At 48.1% G+C, this 15,813-nt stretch overlaps 1 protein-coding gene across 2 annotated transcripts in view; it reads right to left on the minus strand.

Annotated features, from left to right (window-relative positions):
• Nucleotides 1-4,366: 4,366 nt before the first annotated feature.
• CACNA1C (calcium voltage-gated channel subunit alpha1 C) overlaps nt 4,367-15,813 on the minus strand; it is a 463,700-nt gene continuing 452,253 nt past the window's right edge. For both annotated transcript variants that reach the window (XM_058420136.1, XM_058420137.1), the window contains 5 exons: nt 15,335-15,463; nt 14,775-14,884; nt 12,868-12,971; nt 9,163-9,480; nt 4,367-8,936 (listed from right to left, as the gene is read on the minus strand). In XM_058420136.1, coding sequence (XP_058276119.1) covers nt 8,640-8,936; nt 9,163-9,480; nt 12,868-12,971; nt 14,775-14,884; nt 15,335-15,463 — 958 coding nt within the window. In that variant the 3' untranslated portion in view covers nt 4,367-8,639. The remainder of the gene's footprint in view (nt 8,937-9,162; nt 9,481-12,867; nt 12,972-14,774; nt 14,885-15,334; nt 15,464-15,813) is intronic.

A 15,813-nucleotide genomic window follows, 5' to 3' on the forward strand; every position in this document is an offset into this window, starting at 1 on the left:
GGCCCCGGCACCGCCGCTTCCGGGCTCGGGCCGGGCGGGGCCGCACCTGAGGAGGGGCCGGGGCCCGCCCGCCTGTGGGAGCGCGGCCGGGACGGGGCCCGGAGCTCCTCCCCGCCCGGACAGCGCCGGCCCTGGCCTGGGGTGGGGGTTAAAGAGCCGAACCTGCTTCGATCTGCGGGTTGTCTCCCTGCTGGTCCCGAGGTCCGCGCGCTCATCACGGAATCGCCCGGGTTGGATGGGCCCGCTGGAGATCATCCGTTCCCACAGCCCTGCCAAGGCAGAGGCAGCTGGAGCGGGTGGCACGGGAAGGATCCGGGGGGGATTGGGATGTCTCCAGAGAGGGAGACTCCGCGGTCGCCCTGGGTAGCTGTTTCCAGGGCTCTGCCAGCCTGGACGTGAAGAAGAAGTTCTTCCTCGTGTTGAGGTGGAACTCCCAGTGCACGTCTCTGGCTTCGGGGTGAATGGCGTGAGCATTAAAAACTGACATCAGCAGCGCTCCGCAGCTGCTGAGTGAAAAGCATGATAGGTGTATGCTCTGCTTTTCCAGTTGTGGGGCTGTTCTAAATGCATCCACTACGCGGGGGACTATGCAAACCTGGTGCTCGTTGCTGATGCTCACCCCGTTTCAGCTGTCTCACAGGTTTCACTCCAGGTTTCACACTGTTTTCGCACTGTTTTCACACTGCAGCACGCCCACAGCCACTTTCACCTGCTCCTTGCCATGGATTTCACCTGATGGTCTCACGCAGAGCTGTAACTCAGCCGAGTTGCCAGCTCAGGGAGTTTTCCAGCAAAGCTGAGCCCTTTGCTGAGCACTGACCAGCAGCCCGGCCATTTCGTATGGTTTTGTGGTGGCAAATATCTAACTGGTGGCCAGTGTGAGCCTGCAGATGACGAGGTTTCTGTTGGCGATCCTTCTGCCATTCCTTCTGCCCTGCACTGATGACATCTACAGATTCTCATCACCTCCTGGGTTTTAACATTTTGTGGCACCACTATTTAATAGTAGCAGCAAAGAATTGCAGTTCTGACAGTTGTGTGCAGGGCAGGGAAAAAATATTTATGTGTACATGTGGAACTAGAAAAAAAACCCCATTCATTTTTCTTTAGGCATTATTTTACTGAATCTTACACTGACGCATTTGGGCTGACCACTGTGATTTATAATGCTGTGACACAAACACAGTGCTCAGCTGGCATTGCGGTGTAATTTCCTGATAACCGTGGTAGAACAAATTTGCTCAATCGACAAGCAAACGTGTGCAGTGCTACTTGTTATCATCCCATTAGCTTCATGGCTTATGTATATACTAATTGCGCTGTATTTAAGCCGAGGGCATTCATTTTCTGCTGCATGTGCTTGGCAAGAAGGAATCCAGTAGAGAAAATGTTAAGTGTGTGGTTGCGCGTGAGTCACACGTTGGACATCGTGACAGGGCAGAACTTCTGTGGTGACAACAGTACAGAGAGTGGTTGGATTTCCTAAATTGCTGTTTATCAGGGCAGGCTATGGCTGTCCAGACCGTTCTGCAGCCCCTTAAACAGGAACAAGAGCCTGAACGGCAGCGGGGCTGCCGATGGGAAATTGGGGGCTGCAGGAAGCTGTCTTAAATTTCAGCCACTGCTGGTAGGAGGGAGCAATGTCAGAGGAGCTTTGATACCATGTACAATATTGAACAGATCTGGACATTGTTTAGAAATTTATTAGCAATTTTAAAATAACATCATTCCTTAGATAAAAATGCAATCTTACAGGAATATACATTTGTCCCACACAGAGATGACCCTATAGCTCACTGGCGGGCCATTCGCTCTAACTTTCCTCTGTTGATTTTAAAACGTGCGAGAGGGCAAGACGGACTCTGGCACTGATGACAGGCTTACATGACGGTTACAAACTGTACAGCAGTATTTACAAAAGCATTTCTGTGGGTTCATGAAAACTAGATATAAAAGTGTGGAAGGAGGTAAAGAATTGAGACAGGGAAGGGCTTGGGTGGAGGTGCAAGGGAGGGCTGGGAAGTGGGCAGGGAGTGTAGGGAAGAGTGGGAGAGGAGGTTTATATCTGGACTGATTTATACTTGAGAGAGGTCATTTTACAGCTCTGGGCAATTCAAATGAAGGCAAAACACTTATATTTATCAACATTTATAGCTGATGATCAGAGCAGGAAATGGTGCTCCAGGGCCTGAACTTAAGAGGTGCTGAGGAACCCCATCTTCCCTGAAGTCACTGGGAGACACTGGGACCCAGTACCTTGCCGGGCCAGACCCAAACCCTGCACAGACGGTGCCCCCTGGACCTGAAACCCTTTGGATCTGCACTGCTCAGTCCTTGGTGCTGATGTGAGTTCAGACTGAGAGATCAGCTCCTGAATGACACTTGGGCTCCTGAAACCGGACTAGATTCCAACCACTTCTTGCCAGAATTCACCCAAAGTGACTCATCCCTTGCTCTGTCAAGCGGCAATTGTTTGGAGGGAGATTCATCATTCGGAATTGAGTTTTAAGGCAGTTTTATAAGTATCTCCCCTTTTTATTTTGTGTGTGATGCAGCAATGTTTGTCAGAGATATTTACAATCTCACTCCTCCTCCTCCAAAATCTTCCCACATTCAAACTGTCAAGACTAAATAAGCTCAAAACAATCGTTTCTATGAGCGATCATAAAGTTGATGATGTTTAGATAGTATTGGCTGCCAGTCTACCTAGGTGCTTGAGATGGGAGCAGACTGACTTAGGATGCTTAAAATACTGAAATCATTTCAGCCTAACTGGGAAAGAGCTAACAGAAAAACACAGGTATTTAATCACCTGAATGATGATGCCAACAAATGGTGTCCGAGTTTGTGGTTCTGTCTGCAACAGGAAAAAGCTTTGGAAAGGAAGGGGCTGTTGGAACGCTGGCAGAAAAATTTGTGGTTGAGTGGAGTGACGCCTGCCCTCGCCTGGGCCTGTCCCTGCTCCCCTGGGCCCGGGATGCAGCCGCTAATCCTGGCCTAAGGAAAGGACCGGCAAAGCGCTGCCAGCTTCGGGCCGCAGGAGTGGAGGCAGAGTGCCTGACACGGGGTAGAAAAACAACAGCATGGGAGTGTGGAGAAAAGCTCCTGAGCCCGCCTAACTAAGCCCTTGGTAATGCTAATGAAGATTCCCTCATTACATCAGTCATTGGTGCTGCTCCTCTCAATTAGCCCTTTAGAAAGGGACTTGATTAAGTTGCCTAATTGTCCCGTGCCACCTGAGATCTCTGCTATCCTCTGGACCCGAGCCGTTCCTCTCCCCACCAGCTGTGGCAGACCTGGCAGAAGATACTGTAGGGCATCTCAAGTGGCACTGGACATTCACATTTAGGCAACTGAGTCGAGCCCTGTGCCCCTAAAGAAGGCCTGGTTTTTATGCTCAAGTGTTAAGTTCCCTGTAAGGGGGAGGAGAAGAATGGAGAATTAGACTAGAACACTAAAGTTTGTATCAGAAGAGAGGGGTTTTTTTTCCCATTCCAGTGTGATACTACTGACTATTCTGAGAGCAATTGGAGCTCAATCTGTCTTTGGAACAGATGTGCTTCTGCCCTCACCCACCCAACCTCAGGGAGCTGAAGCAGCAAGGCCAGAGTGGTTTCAGCTTTCCAGAAACAAAGCAGGAACAGAGATAGAAGCTCCACGAACTGAGATCCCATTGGAAACTTTCTGGATCCCTGGGTTTGCTCACCCAGAGTAAAACTTAAAAAGTTTCACAACATTCAAAAGAAGAAAAAAAGAAACCCCGTGCTGCTACTGAGAATTGTATTTCTTAGACTTCTTTGAAGGAAAAAAATAAATGGGGGAAAAATGTAATTAAAATTTTCAGGGCCCAGCTCTGTTTTCCACATTCTTTGTATCAACACAACCTCCTCGGCCTCTAATGCCCTCCAGCCTCACGTTAGGAAGATGGGAACTGGGGCTTCTTATGGCCTGGAATGTTTTCTTTATATGCACGACAGTTTTTATTATGGGAACTGATAAATCTCACTGCTACCAGAAACCCCGACTCGATTCTACCTCAGTGTTGTTGTGCTCCAAATTCCCCATTCAGTGTTCCTCTCCCCGCCCCCGCCCCTGCTGTGGGGACAGTCCCAGCAGGACCATGGATGTATCTCAGGACACTCAGTTCTGTCTCAGTAGGGCTGTTTCACCTCAGCTCCGTGGACCAGTGGGTTGGGGTTTCTCATCTACACGTACGAAGCAAGGCCCCCAACTCCACGTGTGACACGGGTGACCAACCCCACGGCCTCGGGGCGCCGCCACCTCGTCTGGATGTGTCTGTGTGCAAACGCGCATACATTTCATACAGCAATCTGAAACTCAGGCAGAAAAGACACAGGAGCCTGGCTGAGACCCATACAACTGTTATATTGGCGTCAGTCTAAAGAAAGCAATGATACATTGCTTTGGAAATTATCAAGAAATGTAAAAAATGCATTTGCCCTTTTTTTTTTTTTTGTTGTTGTTGTCGCCGTAGTCACTGGGGCAGGGTTGTGAGTCAGAAAACAAAGCAGAAATAGATGCGGTTCTGTACATGGCGCCTCTCTGGCTGTCCCTCCGTGCTGGGCTGGGGTGGGCAGGGCAAGAAAACAGGCGGGACCCCTGCAGTAGCAGCAGCATCGACACCATCATCGTCCACATGTCCAGCTGAAGAGGCAGATGATGCACAAAAGGTCTGTGGACAACGAAACTCCAGCTCTGGATCACAAGTTCCACTTGCTTTCCCATCACGTCAGCCACACAGAAATAGGGAAGAAAAAAAGAAATGCACCCGAAATACTGTGGCTGGCCCAGTACTGTCTGGACTAACGAGCAGGAGTGATACAGGGAGGAGGTTTGTTGTTTTATAAGAAACGTCTTTAGTCTGCAGTGTCCTCTTGCGAGTCAGAGATGCTCAGAGGCAAACAGCAGATAATTTTCCCCATTCCTTCCCTCCACGCCACTTCTCAGCCATCGGTTCCTTCAAAGCTTCCATCCACAGCGCAGTGATTGTACCCACCATCCACTCCCATACACAGGGAAACACTCCAGGAACTAAACCTGCCCCCTCCTTCCCACTGTCCCCCAGACTCTGCCTCACTCACAGGAGGCAGCAGCTCTTTGCTCAGGCCTGTCACAATGTGCACGTTGGAAGTACCTCAAATGAAAAAAAAAAAAAAAAAAAAAAGAAGCCACCCTCCCCAGAGAGAGAAATTTGCACAGCTGGCACCAGCAATTACTAAATTTAACACCTGCCCCTCAAACCGCAGAATTCATTTGCATTCTCTGCTAGCCACGCATTTTCCACTCTGCAGCACCTACGGGGTCTTCCAGGAGAGCGTGGGGTTTCCCCTGGCCACTGTAGGCTCTGACCCCCGGGGGAGTAGCAGCTTTCACCAAGACTGCCTGGGGCACAATCATTCCTGTCATTTAATCTTTCCATCAAGAAAAAATCCTAAAAGATGGGCTGTCAACCATCCAAAATGCTCATTGTCAGCACTAATTTGGGTAAGCGCTGCTTTCCAGGGGTGAAGAGCGCCTCTCTTCCATTGGGAGGGTCAGATGGACTTTGCAGCAAAGGAAAATGAGTTTGGAGCCCTTACACGGCATTTCCAGCAACAGCCAGGCACGGGCATTCTTCCCTTTCAGGTACCTTTGGAGAACATCAGCGCCAGCAGCAGCAAACTCACAGGGAGACACAGGTCCAGGCACCAGGGATGAAAGGAGGAGACTGACTCACATCAGATGGTTACGTTCTCCAGGGAAGCCTTGAATTATGACTTTGATGATGGATGCTTGTACAAATGGATTCCTATTTCTCTAGTATTTGGTTTTCTCCAAGGTATCTTGAGCTGATATTGGCCGGTTCAAAGAGCACAGTCAAAAAATACCCTTTACTATTTCTCCTTTATGCCCCAGAGAATCAAGAAGAAAAACAGGAGTGTCACAAAAATAATGTAATCAATGTATGCAGCGAAGGATGTTCTTGGACATCTGCAGAAGCTCAAGATTTGAATCAAAGGTCTCTGAGTCAGATCACACCTCAGACCTCAGAAGCGATGTGCAAGTTTGTGAATCATCCAGAGGAAGGAGAAAAAACAGCAGTAGTCTAGACAAAAATCAGTTGCATAAAATCTACCAATACGTGCCTGTTTTTTCAGCCTCTCTCGGGGTTAGGGCCAGCCGTCAGTGTGAGAGTTTCACACTTACTAATCAGGAAATGTGGCTGGAAATGCTGTGCTGCCAGATGTTTTGTGACTTAGTACCTGACCCATCCACTAAAGTCTGGGAAGAGGATTGAAACCATGCACAGGAACATCAAAAAGTCACTTGGCATCTGCATCTTGACCAGATGCAGGAATTCTCCTAATAAAGATCCACAGTTCTCTCTCTCTCTACCCCTCTGCTTTCAGCCCAGACCAGGGTAAGGTAACGTAACTTTGCCAGCCATTCTGATTCTTATGTTTCTTATCCCAGGATCCTGCTAAAATTGATCAGGGTCCAGCTGTTTAATAAAATAATTTTGAAGCCAGATTTTTCCCTCCCTGCTCCTTCAATTGCTGGTGCCAGCTGAATGTGTAGGATGGATCTGCCAAATGGGTGTTGGGGGTCTTGCCACCCTTGAGTGGGACGAGACCTTTAGAGGAACTGAGCAAAAGGAAAGAAAACAAAGCCTGAATAAAATGTCCCAGTCTCGGGAAGAAAGATTCTCTACCCGTAAAGAATCGTGCACATTAAAAGGGAGTGAGGAAGAAGGAAAATGAACACAAGATATGCAAAATCAGTAACGTTCAACCTGTCAGTGGATTGCAGAATTGTTACTTACACCAGGTACACTTTGTTCATCGTACAAATTAAAAAAGGAAAAAAAAAAAAAAAAAATAGTACCCTTTCCCCAACCACACGTAAAAAAGCACTTAAAAGTTCAAAGGTAAAGCTTGGCACATTCCAAATACGAAATGATTCACTTGACATGCAGCAAAATATACAAGAAGTGATTCTTTTTTTTTTCTTTTTTTTTTTAAACAAACTTAATTCAATTCATTATCTTTGCTTGGCACAATTGCAATTCATTTTAAAAAAATATTTGAAAAATACTGAAACTGACCTGAATTCAAGTATAACGGTTTCTTCAACAGAAACATTATCAATGCAATAAAACATCACACGGAATATATCGAAGCGTAACGACTTCTGGTTTGTTTGTTTTTTTTTTTTCTTTTGTTTCCCCCCCCAACCCCGTAATTATTTTTTCTTTTCTATACAGTTTTAATGCCAACACAACTTACAATTTTATTTCAAAATTAATATTATTGCATTGTTTTTGCATATCTTGTGGAACAGAAAATGCAAAGTTACTGATTCCCTTTTCGAAAGCAGAGACAGTGGTTTGTTTTTGCATTCGAATGGCCGCAGACACAGATCTCCCGCAGCTCCAGCCGGGGCGTGGAGAGCTGCTCTTACACGCACACGCACACGCACACACGCTCGCTCCTACTGCTCCCACGCTCACAGATACACATAGCACTAAAAAGAACCCAAATCAATCACTCAAATGTGCAAGACTATATCAAGTGCATTGCCTACTATCTTTAAATTATAAAACAACAACAACAACAACAAAAAGGTTTTCAGTCGCTAGTAAATAAAATTACAAATTCTCGGTGTACATAATGGTTGGTAAAACTCATCTATCGTTATACTTCTACCGAATTCCAATGGAGAAACCACCCTCCCGCCCCAGTTTAAATAATACAGCATGATCAAACCAATTTAACATCTGCAAAGGTGAAAATAAACCAAAACAAAAAAGGTAGGTGATTACAAAACGCTGTAAACACTCCCTTCTCCCTCAAAAATAATAATAATATTAATAAAATAGTCAAAATAAAAACTGCAACATGCTTTCAAGAAAATACCAAACTGCGAAACAAAAACTCTGCACAGGCCCGGCGGCCCCTCAGCCCCGCCTGCTCGCCCATTGGCCGGCACAGTTGGCGCGCTGAGCTCTGATTGGCCGGCAGGAGACCGCCTGAGCTCGGATTGGCTGGCGAATGACAGCGCGAGCTCTGATTGGCCGGCAGGGGCCGCTGCCGGAGTCTCGGCAGGGCTGGGTCGCGCCTCGAGCGACCGCAGGCTTCTCCTGCTTCCTCCTCCCCGTGGCCGTGTGGGAATCCACAGCAGAAGTCTTCCTCTCCTTCCGAATCAAAGGGCCTTGGCTTTATGGAGACGGTGAGGCTCGTACAGAATATGTGCAAAATGATTTTTACAAGCAAGGTTGAAAGACACCCGTTTGGCGCAGGGTCCTTTTGGCTAGGGCCATCCACAAGAAGCTGAGGTTCCCCTTGGTGCTCCGGAGGCAGCTGTCGTTCCTTGTGCAGGGACTGAAAAAAAGAGGGAGCTGGCTCTCCTCCTCTTCTCCTCTTCCTCCTCACTCTTCCTTCATGGACACGTGCTGGGGTTATATCCGCTCCTGAAAAGCTTTCTTACACCACCCAACTCTGCGACTCGTCCCAACAGAAATGAATGAAGAACGCTGTTCCGGTTACTCCAGGTCACGAGAACAGTGAGGCACTTCTGAAACAAACCCATTAGGAACATTGAAACAAATAAAAAACCAGCATCGCTTCCAGCCCTGGCAACTACAGGCTGCTGATATAAATCCTGCTGTCCTTGAGCTCCTCCTGACTTATCCTACAATCCGGGTTCTGCACCTCTTCCTCTTCCTCTCCTGCACTGTCCTGCCCTGGGTCCCTGCAGTTAGCAAAAGGCAAGAGGTTGCCATTGGGGCTCTGCTTGCTGTTACCATTGAGAATGTTGTCTGCTGCATTTTCCATCTCTTCTATCGTCATGTCGCAGGCGTCTGCGAGCTCCTGGGTTGTGACCTCAATGAACTTTGGATCTTGAGCAAACTGCATCAGTCCTTCCGAAATCAAGACCTTCGAAAGCAGGCGGGGAACCAGAACACAAAGACACGTGTTAGCACCCCGCAGCATCCACCCTGCCGCACCTCCAACACAACCCTCTTCACCGCCGTCTTTCCTTCCCCCATCATGCTTCTAAACCCCTGCTGGGAGAAGGGCTCTCCTACAACGGATCTGCTGCCCTGCTCCTCCAGGGCCGTGCTCCTAGCTGGCCGTGCCGCAGCACCCTGCCCGTTCTTACCGCTTCCACCAGGCTGCTGGCGCTGCCGTGGAGCTGCCGGCTGCTCCCTGCGGTCGGGCTGGGCACGGTCAGGGACACGGGCCGGGCTCTCCTGGGGCTGCCTCCGCTCTCGGGGTACCGGGAGCCGCAGTGCACTGACGGCAAGCTGCTGTTGAGCTTCTCCGAGGATTCCGCCCCGTCGAGGCGCAGCGTTGGGATGCTCTGTTGCGGCCAGCCCCGGTTGCAGGGCGTGGCCGGGGGCGTAGCGCACAGCCGAGAGAACGTGGTGGGGGAATGGCTTCGCTGGAGCAGGGGACTCAGGCCGGCCACTGCTAACGCCTGCGGACAGAGGAGGGACAACGTGAGAGAGAGCTCGCAGGGCCGGAAAAAGGACGTGCCGGAGAAACCGTCGGAGTAAGGCCTGGAGAGCTTCGAGGCTTGTGAAAACAGCTGCCAGCTCCTTGGAGGGTTTGGATGTGCGCTGCAAACTCATTTAGCAAGCTTTCCTTTAAATGGTGTACCCTGTGCTAGTGCCAAGCACTGGACTGGGAATTTTCAGAACCGCAGTTCTTTAGCCTGGGAACCATGGCAATGCCTGAAGGGATTCAGCCCTATTCCCATCCCATTGCCAGGAGGGACACAGCCCCATTCCCGTGGCACTGCCAGGAGGCATACAGCCACATTCCAGTGGCATTACCAGAAGGGATACAGCCCCATTCCCATGGCACTGCCAGGAGGGATACAGCCCCATTCCCATGGTGCTGCCTGAAGGGATTCAGCCCCATTCCCATCCCATTGCCAAGAGGGATACAGCCACATTCCCATGGCACTGCCAGGAGGGATACAGCCACATTCCAGTGGCATTACCAGAAGGGATACAGCCCCATTCCCATGGCATTACCAGAAGGAATACAGCCCCATTCCCATGGCATTGCCAGAAAGGATACAGCCCCATTCCTATGGCATTACAAGAAGGGATACAACCCCATTCCTATGGCATTACCAGAAGGGATACAGCCCCATTCCCATGGCACTGCCAGGAGGGATACAGCCCCATTCCCATGGCATTACCAGAAGGGATACAGCCCCATTCCCATGGCATTACCAGAAGGGATACAGCCCCATTCCCATGGCATTACCAGAAAGGATACAGCCCCATTCCCATGGCACTGCCAGGAGGGATACAGCCCCATTCCCATGGCATTGCCAGAAAGGATACAGCCCCATTCCCATGGCATTACAAGAAGGGATACAGCCCCATTCCTATGGCATTACCAGAAGGGATACAGCCCCATTCCCATGGCACTGCCAGGAGGGATACAGCCCCATTCCCATGGCTTTACCAGGAGGGATGCAGTCCCATTCAAAACACCACCTCTTCTCCACTGGGAGAGACAGGAACTCATTTTCCCACCACTGACAGCACACATAGCACAGGCTTTTATTGCCAGTTGCTGTTTTAAGAGTCTGCTGAGGAACCTGAACAGATACCAGATGTGAATTTTAGATGTGTGTGCAGTTGGCAATAACTTGAAATCCACCAGTGGGTTTTGAGGCATCTGCTGTTGGTGGGAGGATCAATATCTGATGGTGACACTTTCAGCCATCCAGTCCTTCCTGCAATCATACACACAATCTCTGAGTCATCCAGCCTCCTCTTAGAACAAAGTCCTCAAGAGGCCTCCTGTTGCACAGGGCTGATCTGATGCCTTATCGATGGTGACTGCTTCCTTGTTCTGTAAGCAAGACTGTCAGAGTCACAAGCTCATCTCACAGAGCTCATGGCTGAGCAATGAAATAAATGCACAGAAACTACAAAAGAGCATGGATTGTGTTGTGTTCAGGCTAGGGAAGGCTCTGTGTTTAGTCTAAGCTAACTGTGCAGGGAAGCCCTGGCAAGCCTCCCTTCTCTTCAATGCCTGCCTGAAAACGCTGCCTCAAAGACGTGACTTACACAAGATTTAAACTTGCCCTTTGGTGATGCTCCTTCCCTCCACTGACCACAGTGGGACTGGACTGACCAATTTAAACTAGACAGCTCACTTAAAGCCATGTGATGTTCAGTGAAGCTCAGTCCATCTGCCACTGAAATCCTTGGGAAATGATAATTATGTTGTGCTGATGACACAGAAGAAAAGAATTAATTCTTAGTCACCTGCAAGTTCACTGAGGCTTTCTCAGGAACTGGATGTCAGACTCCTGTCAAATTGCAGTGAGGAAGAAACCCTTAAAACTTCTTCTGAATAAGTCATGCCCTGCAGGCTATGATGGCCTCAGCACATCCTTTAAACTGCCAGGACTTCAGGGAGAGACCCAGCTCTGTCAGGCAGGACAACAGAACCAATTTTTCAGCTTGTTGGCAGAAACTTACACAAAATGTTCTATCAAAAATGTCAGGTTCTGAGGAATCTGAAAGAAGCTCTGTAGGATTGCTTTGAGCTTCACCTGAATACATTTGCATATCATGATGTCCAGGTATTCCATGAGAACATCTCTTCAAGCATTCACGGCCACAGAATCCATTAGGTTTAGCAGAGGCAACCTCTCCACTCTGTGGTCTTATTTTAGGCACTGTTGTTGGTTAACATTTTTATAAACATGGGTGCTGCTGAGTGCTGTCAGCTGGCAGCCAGGTGCCTCTTTCGGGGTCACCCTTCAGTCTGGCTGAGGGACACTTGGGTGGGCAGAGCCCCTTCCCTGCAGGTTTTGGGCTGCATGGTGGGATGGGGAAGGGTGAAGTAGCTCCATCTTATTTGCAGAGGTTAAAGGGAGGTGTTTCTGTCAGCTGTGTGGGCTGGGAGGTTCCCTCTGCCTGGCCCATGGGAGGGCAGGAAGTCTCAGGAGGGCTGTTGGTGCTCCACTGAATGTGGGAAGCTGTTTCCTGACCAATCCCCCCTGCTCCAACACATTTTCTGGTTGTCCCTGCCACAGCTGTAACTCACTGCAGACCACTGCTTTCTGGAGCTCAAGAATTAAAGGATAACTCCCTGGAAGTGGAGGTGAGAAAAGCTAGGGAGCCTCAAGCCCACTCCTCTCTCAATCCTCTGACTTCTCATTCCCCTCATTCCTGCTGTGTGGCATTTTCTGCCCTTGTGGCAGCCTGAAGAAGAGGCAAGGCCATTCTACCCTGCCTGGGGGGGGCTGCAGAGAGCAGGAAGCCACACCTGCAAGGCTGGCACTGCCATCTGCACCTGTTTCTTTTATGGTGACAAAAAGTGGCATCGTCAAACCAAAAGACAAAGATCTCCTTTGGAGTCTGACAGCTGGCTGATGGTCTAGGTACATGTTTGGGCATACATTTGCTAGGCTGCTGAACACAGTTACAAAGGGCTTAAGAAGCTGATTGATTACACATAATCAGTTTATGTTTTAAAATGGTTAATTGCACTTACTGGTTACCTTTAATTACCTTAAAGTAGACTGTGCACTCTTTATTCATGTGCTTACTGCCATCAAAGCCAGTGTGATTGCATTGCAGCATGCAATTTGGGCAGTTATTTTCATCTTTTTGCTAGTGTTTTATTTTATTCTTTCACAGGCATCAGAAAATGATAACTTGGCTGACTCCAAGGGACATATTCCTGCAGCATTCTGGGAATGACAAAAATCCTGACTGCTAAAACCTGGGCCTTTGGTATGGGTGAGAGTCTATCCCAAATGGTTCTTTGACAGTGGGTTGGGATGCTCTGGGGGGCACTGCAGGTGGCAGAGGTTACTGACACTCACCTGATGATGGACCAGATGCAAAGGCAGGACTGTCTTCTGCGAGACGTCCACACCCTGGTTTTTCTGTCTTTTCAAACACTCTAAGTGAAAAGATGCTCTTCGACCTGAAACAGCAACACACACCCTGTGTCCATCACTCATGATACACTCATGATCTGTTTTCAGTTTCTTACAGTGCAGCCCCACTGAACACACAGCAAACACACACACAAACACACTTTAGGCCCTTTCCAAAGCAAAGGTGTTTACAGAAAGCATTCAGGCATCACAAACCAACCAAGGCTACCTTCCAAGCAAGCTGCAAGGCGGCATTCTGAATGCTTTTATCCTTTAAAACACGTGCAGCTGGTTTCCCTCTGAGCAGGGCCAGTGCTCTCAGACCTGTGTGGCTGAGGCAGGATGTGGCAGCTGAGGCTCTGTGCTTGTGCTGGCTGCACACAGCACGCAGACGGGGACATTGTGCTGCTCAGGTGACTCTGGCGCCCTGCTCGCGTGTGATCTGTGTCCCTCAGCTGCCAGACGCAGCACAGTTTATGGGACTGTGTCTACAGCAAGGTCAAGTGCAGCTGAATTCATCAGTGGGGAATTTACTGGTGAATGGAAGGTGACTTGGACACGAAACGTTTCCGGAATTTGGAAGGGAGAGGAAAAAGATTTTAGAGGGAACTGCTGAAACAGTCACATTGCTTACTTGCTGTAAAATTAAACTTCTCTAAATATGAGAAAGGAACTCTCAATGAGGAATTTCAAACTACTCAAAAGTATATTTATGATCAAGTGCTTTACTTCTGAAAAATGGCAAATAAATCCAGTGTTAAAGATTCAATACATGGCACACTAAAATATTTTGTGGTCTCCTTGATTTTCTTGACATTTTTCTAAAGAAGGAAAGAAAATTGGAATTCTGAAAATAGTAGGTATCTATAATACTGGATTGCTGAGAAAAAGCCCTCTCAGGGTTGGAGAAAATACATTATAACCCAGAAAATGAATGTTACAATGCAGGTTAAAAGAATTTCCTCTTTCTAGAGAAAAAACCCCAACTACTAAAATGGGTATGACATCAGTATATAAATATTCTCTAGAATGTAGTTAGTGAAGCATTGTATCAAAGGCTGACTGCCTTACAGATAGATATAGAAATTGTCATTGCCTAATATTTTAGATTTAGAATAAAGTAAATGTTGTTAGAACAGTGAAGCATCCTGAAGAATTTCGGTGAAGATTCACCAGCCTGTTATTCTGTAAAAATGTATTTTATACACGATTCTTTTTAGTTTCTCCCTTCAGTGCCCTTTTTTTTCACCACACCAGTACTCAGAAAAAGGCTGAAGAATGCTATACCTAAAAGAGTTCACACACTCCCAGTCGCAGACCCTCTTGATACTTTAATGAAACCTTGTGATTCATGGGTTTCACCTGACAGTGAAGCACTTGAAAATCTCCAGGTACCATTAGAGCAGACAGCAAATTTATGTTGTATTAACTTAATCTGACATTCAGTGTGCTCCTGGTAGCAGACAAAGGACACAATCTCTCATTTCTCCTTGCTGAATACACACAGAGCAGAACGCCGTAGACTCAAGGCTCACCCATTCACTGACTCCCTGGTGATTGTTTGGAGAGTCTACAGCTCTCAAATAAACTGCCCTAATTCACAGGCAGGCTTGCTCAAACAGATCACAGGGACTGTCCAAACAGCCCCAGGTTCATCTGCTGGCCGAGTGTGACGCCAGCAGAGCCGTGTTGCTGATCAGGGCTGTCTGCACGCCCCGGCATTGCTGACCTCACGAGCTGAACGCATCAAACAGCAACACCCGCGCCCACACGGGCTGGGATTCCTCCAGGGGGATGTGGGAACCCCACCAAGGTGGAGGAAACACAGCCCAGCCCTGCTGGGAGGTTACCTAGAGCTGAGGAGCACAGAAACCCCTTCTTCGGAGAGTGCCGGGTGTCCTCTCCTTTGCTGTTTTCTGGGGGTGTGAGTTGTCTGTTTTCATCATCTTGGTAGGCGAGCCTGGGAAGGAGAGCAGAGGGATTTAGAAAAGCAGCAGATATTGGGCAGAGTAAACCCTCTTCCAGCAAGGAAGCCAGGAAGGTCATGCTAGCAAAGGGATGCAAGAGCGAGCTAGCTTCAAATTATTAATGGTCCAGGAGACCATGAGAACCCTCTAGAAATGAGCTTGGGAATATCAGGAGGGAGAAGTGAATGTGGGGGGCAGCCCTGGTAATCCAGATGTCTCATTCACAGAAGTATAAGTCCTAGGTGAAAAAGATCCTTTTCACTGTTACTTCTAGGACTGAACTGCATTTTGAAAAGAAATGATTTTCTCATATTTAAGTTGTCTAAAATTTTCTGACCTTCTCCCGTAAATTGAAACTTTTGTTGAAAAATGTCACCTCTTCCCACCTCTCCCCCTTAATTAAAGAACCACCCAAACACCTTGACTAAAGCTGCAAATCTCACATTTCAGTAGAGAGCAGACTTGGTTCACTACAGTACTCAATGTCTTCATTCAAATTTTCATCATAAGTCTCATCCTGAGACACTTCCTCTTGGCAAACAATTGCCAGCTGGCTGTCTCTGGAACTGGAGCTAATGAGCAAAAAAGACAAGTCAAGATATGGAGATGGTAAAGACAACCTGTTACAAGGACAAGAATGACAGGCTCCATCTGTCTCAGTTTATTATCATGCTGAAGAGCCATCATAGGAAAAATCAATGACTGAGCAGAGCTACGGAGTTCACAAATACAAAGCAACAACCTTTGTCTGTGTCCTCTTTCACGGGGTGAATCTCTTAAACCAGTGCTGAACAACACTGTAGATGTATTTTGTCGTTTGTGACTACCTGTGCTCCGTTAACGTGCACGTCACACCGACCACGTTTCCAAAGATACACCTCGCTGAACTCACGGTGACATCTGAGATGGGCTCTCAGGAATA

This window comes from Hirundo rustica, chromosome 4 (genome assembly GCF_015227805.2).
Source record: "Hirundo rustica isolate bHirRus1 chromosome 4, bHirRus1.pri.v3, whole genome shotgun sequence".
NCBI lineage: Eukaryota > Metazoa > Chordata > Aves > Passeriformes > Hirundinidae > Hirundo > Hirundo rustica.